At 43.4% G+C, this 18,211-nt stretch overlaps 1 protein-coding gene across 1 annotated transcript; it reads right to left on the bottom strand.

Moving 5' to 3' along the window:
- Window positions 1–5,204: 5,204 nt before the first annotated feature.
- On the bottom strand, window positions 5,205–14,396 carry s100v2 (S100 calcium binding protein V2). Its single transcript, XM_056419355.1, has 3 exons — window positions 14,222–14,396; window positions 10,151–10,282; window positions 5,205–6,055 (listed from the first exon to the last, which is right to left on the bottom strand). The coding sequence occupies exons 1-3, from the start codon at window positions 14,228–14,230 to the stop codon at window positions 5,888–5,890; spliced, it is 309 nt and encodes a 102-aa protein (XP_056275330.1). The 5' UTR covers window positions 14,231–14,396; the 3' UTR covers window positions 5,205–5,887.
- Between the last annotated feature and the right edge of the window lie 3,815 nt (window positions 14,397–18,211).

Here is an 18,211-nt window from a genome sequence, read left to right as displayed (position 1 = left end):
ACCAGATGAACAATAGATGTCATGTGATCAGATGAACACTAGATGTCGTGTGACCAGACGAACAATAGATGCCGTGTGACCAGATGAACACTAGATGTCATGAGACCAGATGGACAATAGATGTCATGTGACCAGATGAACACTAGATGTCATGTGACCAGATGAACACTAGATGTCATGAGACCAGATGAACAATAGATGTCATGTGACCAGATGAACAATAGATGTCATGTGATGAGATGAACAATAGATGTCATCTGACCAGATGAACAATAGATGTCATGTGACCAGATATACACTAGATGTCATGTGACCAGATATACACTAGATGTCATGTGACCAGATGAACAATAGATGTCATGTGACCAGATGAACAATAGATGTCATGTGACCAGATGAACACTAGATGTCATGAGACCAGATGGACAATAGATGTCATGTGACCAGATGAACAATAGATGTCATGAGACCAGATGAACAATAGATGTCATGTGACCAGATGAACAATAGATGCCATGTGACCAGATGAACAATAGATGTCATGTGACCAGATGAACAATAGATGCCATGTGACCAGATGAACACTAGATGTCGTGTGACCAGACGAACAATAGATGCCGTGTGACCAGATGAACACTAGATGTCATGAGACCAGATGGACAATAGATGTCATGTGACCAGATGAACAATAGATGTCATGTGACCAGATGAACAATAGATGTCATGTGACCAGATGAACAATAGATGTCATGTGACCAGATGAACAATAGATGCCGTGTGACCAGATGAACACTAGATGTCATGAGACCAGATGGACAATAGATGTCATGTGACCAGATGAACACTAGATGTCATGTGACCAGATGAACACTAGATGTCATGTGACCAGATGAACAATAGATGTCATGTGACCAGATGAACACTAGATGTCATGAGACCAGATGAACACTAGATGTCATGAGACCAGATGGACAATAGATGTCATGTGACCAGATGAACACTAGATGTCATGTGACCAGATGAACAATAGATGTCACGTGACCAGATGAACACTAGATGTCATGTGATCAGATGAACACTAGATGTCATGTGACCAGATGAACAGAGTCACAGAGTTAAAACACATTAATGAATATGACAGAGTGTATGCATAATGAGTAGTAGGCATGGACCACGATCCAGACCTCCATGATCCATCAGGCAGGAGAGAGGAGGGGGGGGGGGCACTTCAGTTGGTCTGAGTTTAACAACAGGAAGTTGCAGATCATCAAAGGACATCTGATTGGCTGTAGATTTCCATTCAATTCAGTTTATTTTGTATAGCCCATTCTCATAAATTACAAATTTGCCTCAGAGGGCTTTACAACCTTTCTCTACTCGTATGAAGCATATCCTCCTATTAGTTGTTGTTGGTTCTGTCAGATCAGTCTTGATTCAACTATGTGGATGTTTGAGTTCAGCATCTGTTCTCTCAACATCGCATACTGGACATTAAACTATACAAATAGAGTGTTTTAGTTGGAGCCGTCGCTGGATCAGCCTCTTTAGTTGTCACTGACACATCTGCATAATCCTCTGTTCGATACATATTCAATAAACTGTGAACAATAATAATTCACAATCAAAAGAAAAGTAAATCAATACTGATGAACATGTTCTACAACAAACGGCAGCGAGCAGACAGACGCTGTAACATTGAACTGGTGAGGCGAGCAGTCGGAAACGCTGTCTTCTCATTTCCATCCTTATCTAACCAAATGTGGAATGAGACCTGCAGCTCGTCTTCCTGGTGGAGCTCAGCGCTCTTCTTCACCTCAGCTCGTCTTCCTGGTGGAGCTCAGCGCTCTTCTTCACCTCAGCTCGTCTTCCTGGTGGAGCTCAGCGCTCTTCTTCACCTCGTCTTCCTGGTGGAGCTCAGCACTCTTCTTCACCTCAGCTCGTCTTCCTGGTGGAGCTCAGCGCTCTTCTTCACCTCAGCTCATCTTCCTGGTGGAGCTCAGCGCTCTTCTTCACCTCAGCTCGTCTTCCTGGTGGAGCTCAGCGCTCTTCTTCACCTCAGCTCGTCTTCCTGAAGCTCAGCGCTCTTCTTCACCTCAGCTCGTCTTCCTGGTGGAGCTCAGCGCTCACAGAGACACCATGCTGCGCGCCGGTGGATTCACTGTTCTCTGGCAGCAGGGATGAATGCTGGTAAGATGATCAGCGTGTTGGTGTGAGCGTCGCTGCTACAGAGCTGCTGTTCTCATGCATATCCTCGTCTGCGGCCTTGTGATGAAGTCTGTCTGGAAAAGCACATTTCATGGTAGTATATCCATATTCAGTGAGCTATCCATGTAACAAGTTTTCCATTGGGCTGTTTTGAATATTTTTTTAAATAGGCTCCTGTATTACAACGCAGGAGCCTATTCGGGTGATTCCTCTTATCACCACCAGGCATCGGCACTGGTTTTTAGACAGTTATTGTAATAACTGTCTAAAAACCAGTGGAACGAGATTCAGACCACAGGTGTGACCTCTGGGCGTCTTTGTCTTGACAGGTTGGAGCGTTCAGAGGAAGCCGTTCGGCTCTTATCTGGGAAACAGGTGAGACTACCCATGATGCAACAGACCTTATATCTTAGGGGCAACAGCTGCATGCCGTAACATTGAGTTCATGTCTTTGATATATTTTACATACCTGGACTAAAACTATTCTATCGGTCACCATCAGGGACAATGTGTATATTTTAAAATCATATCAGACCCATATGAGTCTCTGTCCTCTCTTCTGAATATTGTTTCACGGTTCCAGAGCAAATATCTCACCAACTATTGCCAGGAAGTGTAGTACATTCACAGCTTTGGTGATAAATACATCAAATGTTTCCAATAAAACTAATGTTGTTCCTGTCACCGGCTTTCATTGACAATTAAAAAGGAGTTTAGCGGGCATTTTTAATTGCTACTAATCTCTGTGAGTGCATTGATGTTATCCATTGTCTTGTTTTACACCAATATCACTTACCAATTTCCAGGGAATATCTCCAGAGGATTCCACTAAGGTTTGACCCCCTCCACCCGGAGGCCCTGGAACGTGGCCAGCGTGTACTTACAGAACTAAGGTAGAACTACCGAGTGCAGTTAACCCAAGAGTAGATGTGTGGGTCAGAGAATCTCTGATCACTGGATCCTGGGATCCTGTTGGTCACGTCCTGGATTCCCTTAATCAGACAGTACCTGCTTGTGTTGGAGGCACTTGCCTCATTGAGGTGGACGTCCCAGTGTATTTGACTCAGGCAGACCGTTTAAGTTTCAGACAGAAATGATGTCGAACCCACAACCTTTGACCTTTGGGGAAGGAGGTTACACCACAACCAGCCACCAGACTATAGTTATCATGGAAGAGGACCCTGTAGTGATGGAGGCAGCCACTTCCCTCTTTGAGAGGCATCTCACTCTATCAACTTTGCTGAGGTACCAGAAGGGAGTGCTACGTACGCTCAAGGGAAGCCATTCCTTCTCTACTAAGAACCATGATGTCATCCTGGTTGGCCATGGCAGCAATGGTGCTCATGGACCAGTCCGGCTAGCTGCTTATGGCCCAGAAGAACTTGCCAGATTTGTGTCAACCTTAAAAAACGACCGCACTTTTGGTCCTCTTGGCACCATCAGCCTCGTCAGCTGCCATCTTGGAAATGCTCTTCATGTTGCAGCTGCTACAAGAGCTCCGGTCCGTCCGGGTGGAAGCCCAGCTACTCGTACATGACTCCTTCCTGTCCGTTAGCTCTGACGGGGAAGTGATGACTTGGGCTGACGGAGCCTGGAGGTCCCACGACCACAGCAGAAGAGTCATCGCTGAACTCGACACCTCCTCTTTGGCGTTGTATCGTATCTCCACCAGTAGGTCCTGAATGCTGTTGATATGCTTCAGAACTGTGTTTCCTTCTGATTCTGGCTCGGTAAGCCAAATGGCTTTCTGGAGTCTTTCGTCCGGGTTGTAATCGGGAGCGCGCCTTCTTTCATTCTCCTCAAAGAACAAGCTCCAAGGACAGAGGCGAGCTGCTTTTGAAAGTGGCGCTGGGCTGTGCAGGGCCGGTGTTTCCTGACTATGAAGGAAACGTTTTGTATCTCCAGATGCCGGAGTGGCCCATTCACCCGCAAATGTTCGTGCCAATGGAGCTACGCAAAAGGTACCCTTCTATCGATTGCCTCGAGGGTCTTCAGACCTTTACTATGTTCTCAATGAGGTCATTTACAAAGTACAGAGGACCAATCTAAATGTAAGTCTGGCCAGGAAGTTCCTGAACGCCGACAATCAAGCCGACGTCGAATCTTTCCGTCAGAATTTCAACGAGCAGCCGGGCGACTTCTCCCTGCAGCAGCTGAGACGCGGTCTCAAAGCGTCCAACTTCAACGACTTCTGCCGCCAGACGTTCCAATTCCAGCAGTGCGACTACAACTGTGAACGATGGGGCCGCTACTTCATGGCTGCGGTGTTTTCATCATCCGTGTGCGACTTCAGGACCTTTTCGCTTATCCTCATGAGCGTGATCGGTTGTGAAGTGGGCCGCTACCGGGGGACCGACAGCCCCCTGTGCACGGCGTTCGTTGGACCGGACCACCCCATGGTGACGGGCCAACCCTGGCCACAGCGTCTGCAACGAGGTTTCTAGGGCGGCACCGTGGACAACTATGAAACGGCACCGCAGAAGAGACGGATCTGGTTGGACCAGATCGTGGCAAAGGAAAACGATCTGTACGTCCAATCCAAGCAGCTCATTAACTCTGTCAACCGCGACGAGCAGACGGAGCTCCGCATCTTCGGAAGAGTCAAAGTTATGAATAAGTACGTGTTCTCATCTGGAATTCTTTAGAGGCACACCAGAGGGGAAGCAACTCAAGAGAGGATGTACTCCATCTCTCCAAGACAATTTAAACCCGTAATGTTGGATTAGTTGACTTTAGTGTTCTCCTATGCATAAAGATCTGACAGTTATATTCTGTCTGATACAGTAATATAATAAACTTATACGGCTTCAGCTTTAGGACTGCTTCACATTTGACTGTTTAAATATCTAGGCTAGTGCGATTGATCCCAATAACTGAACTAAAGCAATAAAACAACTTCTCCTGCAGATGCCTCACTTTTCTCATATAGACTACTTAAGTTGTTAGAAATATATTTCTTATAATTCAGTAAAAGATTAAACAATATCAAATTGCAGTACTAATGATTTCTTTGTATGTTTATTACATCATTTTTCTTTAGGTGTCACACAGGTCAGAATACAGAGACTTACAAAATATAAATACATAGAAAATGCAGGCGTACACAGTGTGAAGCATTACTGCACAAAGCACAACATTTAAGGTGTCAAATATACCGACATTTAGTATCTATCCAAGGTAGACACACAATGTCAAATTCAGATTAGTGTCATATATTTATAGACAAGGTTCCATATTTGAATGTGCCATTGCTAAGACGATAACAGAAGCTGTGAATTGGAGGCACTTCTGCACAAAGAAAGAAAGAAACTCAAAATGTGTTAAAGCTACTGGAGGTTCCTCCTCCATGTTCCTATGGATCAACTCTGACTGATGGTACACTCATACAGCTTGAGTATCACATTATTTTAATGTATGATGTTGAAATTGTAGTTAAAAAAATATAATAACATGCAGATTTGGGACAATGTGAGAATTTGAACTTCAACTGATGCAAACTGGGCAGCATCCTGGCAGAAGATGAGAGATCACAACATTTAAAATGTGATGTTGGAGTCACAAAGGTTAGAAACGGCTTGCTTTATTGTACGATACTTTGTATTCTGTCTGACACCGTTGGAGGAAAGTGATGAGCACATTGTTACGTTAGCTAAACGGGGCGCCGTGTTGCACAGAGTGGGCACTACAGGACGACGCAGCTGCATGAGGAGCCCATCTGCTCGCTGAGGAAGTTCTGTTGTTTGGTGGCCACGGACTGGATCAGGGTCCAGAAGTGCTTGAAAGAGACGCCCTCGCCGTCACCCACGCCCATCTTCCGCAGGATGTCCCCGAACACGTCGTCTGAAGGGATCTGTCAGGAGCACAGGGAGAACAGCGAGACATTCAGCGTGTGTTCAGCCTGGAAGGGAAGGCCGGATCACATATTTACTGCCAGCTAGAGGCATTCAAAGCCGTTCACACGTTGCTGTACGCATGACATCTGTTGATTCGGTCCGTCGGGACCAACAAAGTACACAGGGTACTTTAATAATCTTTATAATGTGTCATTAATAGATAGAACGCAAAAGGCCTGTACGTCATGTAAATGTTACGTAACGGCGTTGACATTCCTGTTGACTCGCCACATCCTGCCTCCGTGAGATCGGCTTTTCTGCTGTTGCCCTTCAAAACAAAAGCTCAACGTTGAGCATGAATGGAGAGTGGCTTTTCTGCTGTTGCCTTTCAAAACAAAAGCGTTGAGCTTTTGTTTTGAAAGGCAACAGCAGAAAAGCGCAGGCGGGCCATAATGTATGGCCCGTTTAAAGAAGATTTGTCGTGGAAAGCAGGCTCTTTTCAACTACTGATAACATTTTATGGCTCATTAATGCACAAATTTGTTTTAGTTTTGTGAGTTAGATGCACGGCTCCGCAGCAGCGAAGCTGAGACGTTAGCTACATGAGTTAGCCCCCCCGTAGTCGCTGCGAACCAATCAGCTGTAGCCTCGGCTAGCTGCTCCCTAGCGGGGTATCTGAATGAAGGAATAAGAAGTCTCAACAGAAGCCCACTATGCACACCAACCTCTTCATGTTCCTAACCGGTTGTCCCCACACACACACACTCTGGTTAGCTCCATAGTCCGGAACGTGAAGTCAGCGAATACTTTAACAAACCTTTATTGTGAATTAAATCAAAACTTGATGATGTTTACAGTTTTTTTCAATCGCTAACAAGCGCTTACCCATACTTCAGATACTTTTTCTAAACTCTTAACCCTCCTGTTATGTTGCGGGTCAAATTGACCCGTTTCAAAGTTTGAAAATCTAGGAAAAATACTTCTAAGTACTTTTTCTGTATAAAACTTATTCTGCTTACCTTATTTAGTGTAATCAACATTAAAAAAAATACAAAAAAAATATCATGTATTTGCAACCCCCCCTGCAGGTTTATATAACAGAGATGATGTTCCCGGGTCAATTTGACCCGGCTTGAAAGTGAAGGCTAAAAGTCACCAAAAGAGTCACGTTTAGACTATTTCTTTCTTTGTAAATGTAGGACAGTCTTTCTTACTCCCTCCCACCAAGTTTCAACACACATACTCACACACACCAACACACACACACACAAACACACACTCGCACAGACAAATACACATATCAGCACACACACACACACCCCGTTCACAACCCCATATATAAAGTTGTACACATTTCAAACAAAAGAATCAGGTGGTTGTTATGGAAACCATCTCTATCCTGCTGTGTGCCCATCACCCTACATGAGAAGCACACATTACAGAACAAATAATGTTTATCATCTTCTAACTTTCCCCCTAAATACACCTTTATTGGACATGGGACACTAATGTGAGGGTTTCTTTCATGTCTCAACTAATAAATATGTAGTATAGTACTTCTAATATACTGTCTGTCTGACTGGGAGAGACACACCCTGTCTCATCCCAATCTCAGACCCACACATTCTCTTTCTAACGACCACACCTGTGCGAGAAATACAGATACTATTTTGACGGGAACCTTTATTTTTCCCTGCGGGAAAACTCCACCCACACGTATCAGGGGAGGGGCCAAACATACAAAATGGTTGCTGAGCAGTCCTACAACATTACACTCTGCAGATACATACGACTGCACCAAGAGGATGACTGTGTGCTGGCCTTTGGTCATCTTTTATCATATAATTTATGCATCTTAACACTAAAAATAAACATAACTAATGTTTACTTTCAATACAAATCCTTTATGACTCATTTGGCTTGATTTTAGTGGGCGGGTCATTATGACCCTGAACAGCACAGGTGTCTCATCTCTATTTATCTACATCACCCCATGAAAAAAAAAAACTTACAAAATGCTAATAAAATTTAGGAGAAAATACATGTTATGGTAGACTAATGCAATGTAGATTTAGATTTTTTCAATGTACCTAAAAAATAGTTTGGACATGTATTTCTCATTAAAACGAGTGAGTGCTCCTGATTGAACTCTGATCTATGGAGTGGTAAATAACTCAATTCCACTAAAAACTGATTTAATTGTTAGTAATGTTGTTGGTGATGAGGTACAAACTAGTTTTTAGAATTTGTTGGTTTCTGACCACTGTTGGATGATTCAACATTAACCGGGTCAAATTGACCCGGGAACATCACGGCTGTATGTTAGAAACGAACATAACAGGAGGGTTAACACAGACTCACACCTACAAAGCACAATTGGCCAAATGTATAATGTTCTTGTCAAAAGCACATTTTATTAAATATATACGAACTCTTCATTTCAAAATAGAACAAATCTTTTTCTGCAGACACTAACTTTACCAAAACACTGGAAATCTGACTCAAAATGAAATTATTCTGTCAAAGAATAACTCTTGTTTTCACTTCATAAGCTCCTTCCAGTCAATCAAAGTCCACCAGGTTTCAAAACACTGGCTATTGCTGACATTACAAAAACTGCATAGACTTTTATGTTTCAGTTGTTCAGGTATTTGGATGCAAAACATGTAATCCACTGTTTTTACACTCCATTTCTTGGTTGGGAACTGTATGTCTACATATAATGTTCACATTCAAAAGCATTCCAGTAAAAAACTAATCAGTTTTTTTCTCTTTACGGTTTACTACAGGAGGTACAGTATAAATACTGTTTACAGTCTGATGGAACAGAACAAGTTTTACAGTATTGCTTACAGTGAACAAAATATCCAAGAAACACACAAGAGCATTCTGAACAAAAACACAACGGCAACAAGCCCAGATTAAAAAGGGGAGGGACTATTGTTCCTTTAAAAAAGTTACAGTAAATCCAAACTATTTATTTTTTACAAATAAACTATGTTTTGGGTTTGATTGAACAACATTCGGTTAGTCAGTGTAGGCGGTGTCTGTGTGCTCAACATTTCAACCGGTCATAATTAAAACTTAAATTCTAATCCAAAACTTGCTAAAACATATTTCTCAAAAACATTCCAAACTTACCTACCATCAGGAGGAGATGGGGAATCAATTGTTTGTTTATTATCAGCTGAGATATATTGTTTTATAACTGATATCATTGCAGAAGAGGTTTTGAGACTGTATCTAAGGTTTGGAATATTGTGTTTGCCATTGTGGGATGTTGTGTGTTAACTAGGGCTGTGAAACGATTACAATTTGTAATCAGGTTAATCACAGGTTTCTGTGGATTAATCATGATTAATCACATATATACATTTATACACAGGGGTGCACATAACTTGCTCACCAGTGCGCGCGCCAGCATCGGAGCTCTGCCGCACGCGAGCCGAGAAGAGTTGTTGACAGGGGGGTGGGGGGGTGCAAGTGACTTTTTTTCGGCCCGATACTCGCCGGCATCCGAGCTCTGCGACGCGCGAGACGGAGATCGGAGTCGTGTTAACACGACACGTAGAGACAGAATGACATGCTGCTGGTTAGAGACGACCAACAACAGACCTATTGGAAGCTCATTCTGCGCATGCGTTAAAAAAAATTAACTAATTAATCCTGTAATTTAATCATAACGCGTTAACGCGTTATTTTTCACAGCACTGGTGTTAACATTCGTAAATAATACAAAAACAATCCATCATTTTGTTTAGAGGTATAGCTTGTCTAAGAAAATGTAAGCATTGTGAAAATGTGTTCACTGACTGCATATTGTTTGAAAACGACATGAAATGTGTGAATGGTACGGCCACAAAACACCGATGCTGTGCTAATTGTGTTTAGAGTTTTGAAAATGTGACCACTGATTGGACAAACGCTTGGTAGCGCCTGAAAAAAACTGTAACTGAGCCTATATGACATACAGGTTGTATATGTGTGTGCAGGAGGCCTGTGGGACCTTTGGGGTGAGGTGAGAAACATGAGGTGCAATGCCAGACCAACATGCTGTAGTCAGTAGCCGGCCGGGCGGAGAGTGAGGCACATGGACACTGCCAGCTTCTTACCTTCACCAGATTAGGCATCTGGGAGGACAGAAGACCTTTGAATTCATCGGTTTTCAGAGTTGGAGCATTGTCAGCTGAAGCAGAGTGGAACTGGGTGACCAGCGTGTCGATGGCCTTCTCCAGGTCTGAGTGCTGCGGAGAAGAAACAGTGGGAAGACACATTTCATAGGAAGGTCAGCATACTGGGGATTTGGATATGGGGCATTGCCCTCTGACAGACTTTGCCCGCATCTGTGTGTCTGCACACAAATGAATGAGAATCCCAACAACAACTACATCCTTCTCACCTACAAAGCCCTGATTAGTGATGCACCATCATTTCTTAAGGAGCCGATTAGTACCATATTACCTCAGAGCGCTCATAGTACCATATTAACTCAATAGGCTTGTAGTACCATATTGCCCCACTAGAGGGCTTGTAGTACCATATTGCCTCACTAGAGGGCTTGTAGTACCATATTTCCCCACTAGAGGGCTTGTAGTACCATAGTACCCCACTAGAGGGCTTGTAGTACCATATTGCCCCACTAGAGAGCTTGTAGTACCATATTACCCCACTAGAGGGCTTGTAGTACCATATTGCCCCACTAGAGGGCTTGTAGTACCATATTACCCCACTAGAGGGCTTGTAGTACCATATTGCCCCACTAGAGGGCTTGTAGTACCATATTGCCCCACTAGAGGGCTTGTAGTACCATATTACCCCACTAGAGGGCTTGTAGTACCATATTGTCCCACTAGAGGGCTTGTAGTACCATATTACCCCACTAGAGGGCTTGTAGTACCATATTGCCCCACTAGAGAGCTTGTAGTACCATATTGCCCCACTAGAGAGCTTGTAGTACCATATTACCCCACTAGAGGGCTGCCTCACTAAATGCGGGGCTACTTGTGGTTCCTAGAGTCTAAAGTAGGAGGAGCCAGAGCCTTCAGGTATCAAGCTCCTCCTCTTTTATGAACCAGCTCCACCTTCAGTCCTGGAGGCAGACACAGTCACCTCATGTAGAGTAGACTGAAGATTTCCTCGCTAATCCTGCCGGGAGACTTCCTAGGATACACTTATCTCCTCTCTCCTCCTCTCCCATCCCATCTGCACACATTAATGTGCCATTCATGCACATTATTAAGTTGACTATGTGCTTTCTGGGCTCTGTGGTTTCCATGGATTGTGCCTATACATGGGTCGTGGCCGTGCCTCCTGCATGACACCCACTCTTACTATTATTATTATTAGTCTCTTTTCATATTACACTGCTTTTATTATCATCGTTATATCCACTGCTGCTTTTATTATTATTAGAAAAAATCTTTCTATTAATTTTGTTATTATTAGTGCTATGACCGCGAGAATGACACATTTTACTTATTATTTATATGCATCTATCACACTTCTGTCCATCTTGATATCCAGCTACCCAATCTGTGTTGCTCTCTCTGAGGTTTCGTCATTTCTTTTCTCTGTTGAAGGAAGTTTTTCCTTATTCCATGAGAGGGTCCGAGGTCAGAGGCTGTCAGACGCTGTACAAAAAGACCTCTAAAAGAGATATTGGTGATACAATTTAATTGACTCTTTTTAACAACTGTATATATATCCAAGTTAATCACCCAAAACTATGATTTACTAAATTGCATAACATAACAGCTTTTAAATTGTACTTTTCCAGATAGTCCCGTTTACTGAGAGATGAACTTAATGCAAGTTAAAGCACATTGCTGAGCAGTATACCTGAGCATCAATTGCAATAAAATACATGTGGGGTTATGTTTGTTGTTACAAATGTTTTTTCAGTTGTTTCTACTGAACTTGCTGTTGTGACGAACTGTGACCGGCAGAGATCATTTCATAAGTCACACCTGACTGGGAAAGCTTGACTTTTCAAAGCAGGAGAAAAGGGGTTTGTTCGAGTGTGAGGCCAGTCTGTGGAAACAATACGGCATGCTCGCAAATAGAAAGACTTTAACTTGACTAACAACTCACATGTGGTTAGGTTTCTGCAACTAAACCACTTAGTTAGCGGGTTATGTTAACTTGACTACCGTACATGAATCACGTGACTAACAACACTAATAACTCACGAGACTATCATCTGACATGGCAAAATGTCATCGTTTATGAAAAGTAGTTTATGTTTATGGCAATAACAATAGTGAGTTATCTACACATTACGGCCGTTGCCGTTCCAGAAAGACCATACATTGACATATGCATAATTAAGCAATGGTTAGTTATTTTTTCTCACAAAATAAATCAAAAAGAACCAATAAGAGTACCGAGAAGGAACCGAACCGATAAGCAGTATCGACAAAAGTACTAGTATCGCTAAAATCCTCACGATACCATCCCTAATTTAGTAAGTTCATAAGTTATAATGAACTTATGAACGCATCCAGCCTCCTGAACAACATGACCATTGTGGTTCGTGTCCACCCGATCACTGTGGGTCCAACTGTCGCTCTGTTCCAGCGGTTTGTGGCCTGGGGAGTCCGTCTCTTCTCCGTTAGCTGCTAAACGCTCCACTGAGCCACTAGTCTTGAACTGCGGAGCAGCTAATGTTCAGTGCTCTCTAAAACCAAAACCATCAGCTAAAAGAGTCGTGACAATCTTTTACACAACAAATTGGATTGAGTGTTGATTTCAGTGTGCCTTCTAGCAGCTTAAAGATGGTGGCCACAGTTATTTAGTGCATGTGGGCCAACTGCTTTTTCAAAGCCACACCCTTTCTGACTGATGTGCACAAGCTGCTGCAGGCCCACTTCACCTCAACAGAAACTGTCCCACAGTCACAGCGCACACTATCCTGCCTGGGGAAGGCAGTGTGTTTACTTACTGTAGAACACTTCTACTCATTCACTCTAGTATCGTCTAAAGGTTATATTACCCTAAATATACCACATGCGTCTCAAAAACACAAGCAGGAGGCTTAGTCAGTTTAACAACAACAAAAACGTTTGGACTTAAATTGTTCAGTGTAGCTGTGGATAAGCCCTTTGTGACTTAGCTTCAACGAGAACTATTGAAGACAGACTGTTTTTTAAAGTTTATTCCCACATTTAAATCCCTACATTTCTTTCCAGCTCACTGTTTTAAATGTAAACGCTACACATCAGTAGTTATGTTGGGGCTTTATAATACAATGTGAGGTTCTCCTGGCCACAGGCTCCAGTGCTGCGGTGTTGGTTCTCGTTGATACTAAGTGGCCCTTCACTGTATTGTTAGGTATGCGCTGGTCCGGTGAGAAAAATCATTTTTGGGACAAAAGAACTCCTCCCTACTGATCCTTGGACCCTATGTAAACATCCGGAGTCAGAATCAGCTTTTTCTGACCAGGTTTCAGTCGGCTACACCCACTAAGAATACGACTGAGATTGTTGGTTGCTCTCAATGTTCTGAGATAGAAATACATTATAGACTAATAATTAGTGAAATAAACTGTTAACCATCGATGGACATGAAACAGAATGAAAACATCCTATAATAAAGAGGAAGCCATGCTACAATGCACAAAGGTGTTTTACACACAACACACACGGACAGGTGGATGAACCTCACCTGGGCCCGACTTAACGCAGAGACACGCCCCTGATGAAGTAATGTCATACAATGATCAAAGCTACACGCATGATATGTTGTTTATCATAAACTACTCTCACAAGTTAAAGAAGCTTCTAGCATGTGTACATTGTTTCTAAATGAGTCACGAGACTGAGAGCTCCTTCTCAGGGAGGGGCAGCTAGCAGCACCCGGGTCTAAGAAGTGGACCAGGCTCGTGCCCGTGGAGTAAAACTAGAGCTAGAGATAGGGTGGCACCTGGGTCTAAGAGGTGGACCAGGCTCGTGCCCGTGGAGTGAAACTAGAGCCGTTCAAGTCGACCTAAAAAAATTAAAAAAAGTTTCTCCGCAGTCACTTTTTCCAAACTGACATGTCGCGTTTTCAGCAGGAAACCGTTCTTTAGTTACTCGACCAGCTGCTGAACGAACGAGTTTGTAAAGTTATTCAAAGTCAACATTACTGAACAGTGTGAAACTTAACTCGGGTTAAAGTTCGTTTTAAAGTTGCTGTCGTGCTCTTACCTGAGACATGTCGACTGTTTCTCTGCTCGCTGTTCTTCCTGCTGTCTGCCTCGCTGCCGTTGCTGCTTGTGTTGGTGGCGAGTAACCGACAGACCGACAGACAGTATGACCGACCCACAGACAGACAGACAGGCAGACAGTATGACCGACAGACAGACAGACGCCCCTGGCAGCGTTCCTGGAGCCTCCCTCTGCACCGGAGGAAAGCCAGGAAGAAGGAGAAGAAGGAGCAGCGCATGCGCCGCCTCCACGCATATTGATATGATGCCAGCACCTGGTGTGTGTTTAGTGGTTTGGACACACTCTTGATGTATGTTGATTATACACATCGCGTATGTATATTCACGTGTAAAGGATGTGTCGGGGTATCCCAGTGAGGCGCACATCAGAGTCAACAGACCACTCATCCCACATCTGGAAAGCTTTAGTCCGAGTTGGACGCCGTTGTGTTGCGCAATAGCTGCAAGTTGAAGCTGGCGTTGTTATTCTGCTCCAAACTGTCAGTGTTAACCTCTTCACTGCCAATACAATACTATGCATACTGAATGTGAGGCATTCAGTTATGTTGTTAAAACGTTTAACACGCCAACGTCAGAAGGAAACAGACACACTCTTTTGATCTGGTTTTATGACTTTAGTCAGAGTGTGTGTGTGTGTGTGTGTGTGTGTGTGTGTCATGGACAGACACTCGCTGGTCTCAACAGTAACAGCCGCACCCAGTCAAATGAATCTCCGTGGATATTCCCACTGTGTTGGTCTCTGAGCTGTTGAACATAAGCATGAACACATGAACACAGACCAGCCTGGTGCTCAGGGAGCTCTTTTGCCCTTTGGCCTTTTTTTGTTAGCCTGCATTTTATTTGTTTTCATCTTTCTGTCATCAAGTCATCTCAAAAATGTCAACACTTCCGACTCTTTGTTCATTTTCGCCCCCTCATGCTGACATGCTCCGCCCTGCTCACAAGCTCACGCCCTCCCTCCCTCCTCCTCTCCTCCCTCCCTCCTCCTCCCTCCTCCTCCCTCCTCCTCCCCTCTCCCTTCTCTGAGCACCACCACCAGACCTCCAGACCGTCCACGTGTTTGTGATCGACGTTGTTGTGAACAAATCAAACAACATTGACACTGAAAACAACACAATGACGTCGCTGCTCCTAACCGACGTTTCAAACAACAAACAAACAAAAAAAACTCACAAAGCTGGACAACCGTTTACTGACGTTAGTTATGTTTTAGTGTAGAGAGTAGAGAAGAGAGAGGAGAGAGAGAGAGAGAGAGTGCATTCTTATTCCGTCTCTATTTTACAGGGCTATTTAGGATTTGGTGGCCAAAAAAAAAAAATCATAAGGAAATTGTTGTTCAGAAGGATGTGTCTGTTGATGTATCATCGCTCATTTTGAAAAATGACGAAAATGCAATAGAGGATCCATCCTCAGACCACCGAGGAGGAGGGCAATATGGCATGGGCACCCATTAGCATTAGCCAATCAGAACGCGTACTGTTGCTATATATAATATATATTAATTATTCATAAAAGAAAAAGAAAGCTGATGCTGCCCTGATGCTGCCCAGAACGAAACGCAGGTGTATCATGTGTATCATCAGTGTAATGCTGCAAATGCTTCACTCTTATAGAATTTATTTTGTGGCATTTTTTTTTTTTTTTTTGAGCCACCCCCCCAAAATGTCTGTGCACGTGCCTGCATGAACACATGAACACATGAACACACACACACAGCAATACACATGCAGATCCCAACATATGAACAAAAATGCCCCCTACAAGTCCCCAAATCACAATTTTAGAAGAACCTTTGGGGAACAAACGTGTATAGGCCTACTGTCTTGTCAAAGGAGTCGCTGTGACTCAAACTCCATAAACACTCGATCTCTTCCCATAATGCATCTCACAGTTGGACCCTCCCTGTGTGATCAGTAAACACCCTCATCTGTGGAAGCCCATTGTTCATTGAAGCTGAGACACCTCTGACGACATCGCCAGCTCCTCCAGAAGCCATGGTGCTCCTCTTCCTGGTGGGGCGGGACTAACATCCGCATGTCTGAGGTCAGGGAACTGAATGGTGACCGGTCGCCGTACAGATATGGACGTTAGTTATGGACGTTGGTTGTGGACATTGGTTATGGACGTTGGTTAGGTTATGGACGTTGGTTATGGACGTTGGTTAAGGACGTTGCTTATGGACATTGGTTATGGACATTGGTTATGGACGTTGGTTAAGGACGTTGCTTATGGACGTTGGTTATGGACGTTGGTTAGGTTATGGACGTTGGTTATGGACGTTGGTTAAGGACGTTGCTTATGGACATTGGTTATGGATGTTGGTTATGGACGTTGGTTAGGTTATGGACATTGGTTATAGAAGTTGGTTAAGGACGTTGGTTATGGACGTTAGTTATGGACGTTGGTTATGGACGTTGGTTATGGACGTTGGTTAGGTTATGGACGTTGGTTATGGATGTTGGTTATGGACGTTGGTTATGGACGTTGGTTAGGTTATGGACGTTGGTTATGGACGTTGGTTAAGGACGTTGCTTATGGACATTGGTTATGGACATTGGTTATGGACGTTGGTTATGGACGTTGGTTAGGTTATGGACGTTGGTTATGGACGTTGGTTATAGACGTTGGTTAAGGACGTTGGTTATGGACGTTAGTTATGGACGTTGGTTATGGACGTTGGTTATGGACGTTAGTTATGGACATTAGTAATGGACGTTGGTTATGGACGTTAGTTATGGACGTTGGTTATGGACGTTGGTTATGGATGTTGGTTATGGACATTGGTTATGGATGTTAGTTATGGACATTAGTTATGGACGTTGGTTATGGATGTTAGTTATGGACATAAGTAATGGACGTTGGTTATGGACGTTGGTTATGGACGTTAGTTATGGACATTAGTAATGGACGTTGGTTATGGACATTAGTAATGGACATTAGTTATGGACGTTGGTTATGGACATTAGTAATGGACATTAGTTATGGACGTTAGTTATGGACATTAGTAATGGACGTTGGTTATGGACGTTAGTTATGGACATTAGTTATGGACGTTGGTTATGGACATTAGTAATGGACGTTGGTTATGGACGTTGGTTAGGGACATTGGTTATGGACGTTAGTTATGGACATTAGTTATGGACGTTGGTTGTGGATGTTAGTTATGGACATTAGTAATGGACGTTAGTTATGGACATTAGTTTTGGACGTTGGTTCTGGACGTTAGTTATGGACGTTGGTTATAGACGTTAGTTATGGACGTTGGTTATGGACGTTAGTTACGGACGTTGGTTATGGACGTTGGTTATGGACGTTAGTTATGGACATTAGTAATGGACATTGGTTATAGACGTTAGTTATGGACGTTGGTTATGGACGTTAGTTATGGACGTTGGTTATGGACATTAGTAATGGACATTGGTTATAGACGTTAGTTATGGACGTTGGTTATGGACGTTAGTTACGGACGTTGGTTTTGGACGTTAGTTATGGACGTTAGTTACGGACGTTGGTTATGGACGTTAGTTATGGACATTAGTAATGGACATTGGTTATAGACGTTAGTTATGGACGTTGGTTATGGACGTTAGTTACGGACGTTGGTTATGGACGTTGGTTATGGACATTAGTAATGGACGTTGGTTATGGACGTTAGTTATGGACATTAGTAATGGACGTTGGTTATAGACGTTAGTTATGGACGTTGGTTATGGACGTTAGTTTCGGACGTTGGTTATGGACGTTGGTTATGGACATTGGTTATGGACGTTGGTTATGGACGTTGGTTATGGACATTAGTAATGGACGTTGGTTATGGACATTAGTAATGGACGTTGGTTATGGACATTGGTTATGGACGTTGGTTATGGACATTAGTAATGGACGTTGGTTATGGACATTAGTAATGGACGTTGGTTATGGACATTGGTTATGGACGTTGTCATGTTGGCAAGAAGCACCATGAGTGATG

This window comes from Pseudoliparis swirei, chromosome 1 (genome assembly GCF_029220125.1).
Source record: "Pseudoliparis swirei isolate HS2019 ecotype Mariana Trench chromosome 1, NWPU_hadal_v1, whole genome shotgun sequence".
Taxonomy (NCBI): Eukaryota; Metazoa; Chordata; class Actinopteri; order Perciformes; family Liparidae; genus Pseudoliparis; species Pseudoliparis swirei.
Note: the sequence above shows the minus strand (reverse complement) of the source record. Positions and strands in the feature narration are given on the sequence as shown.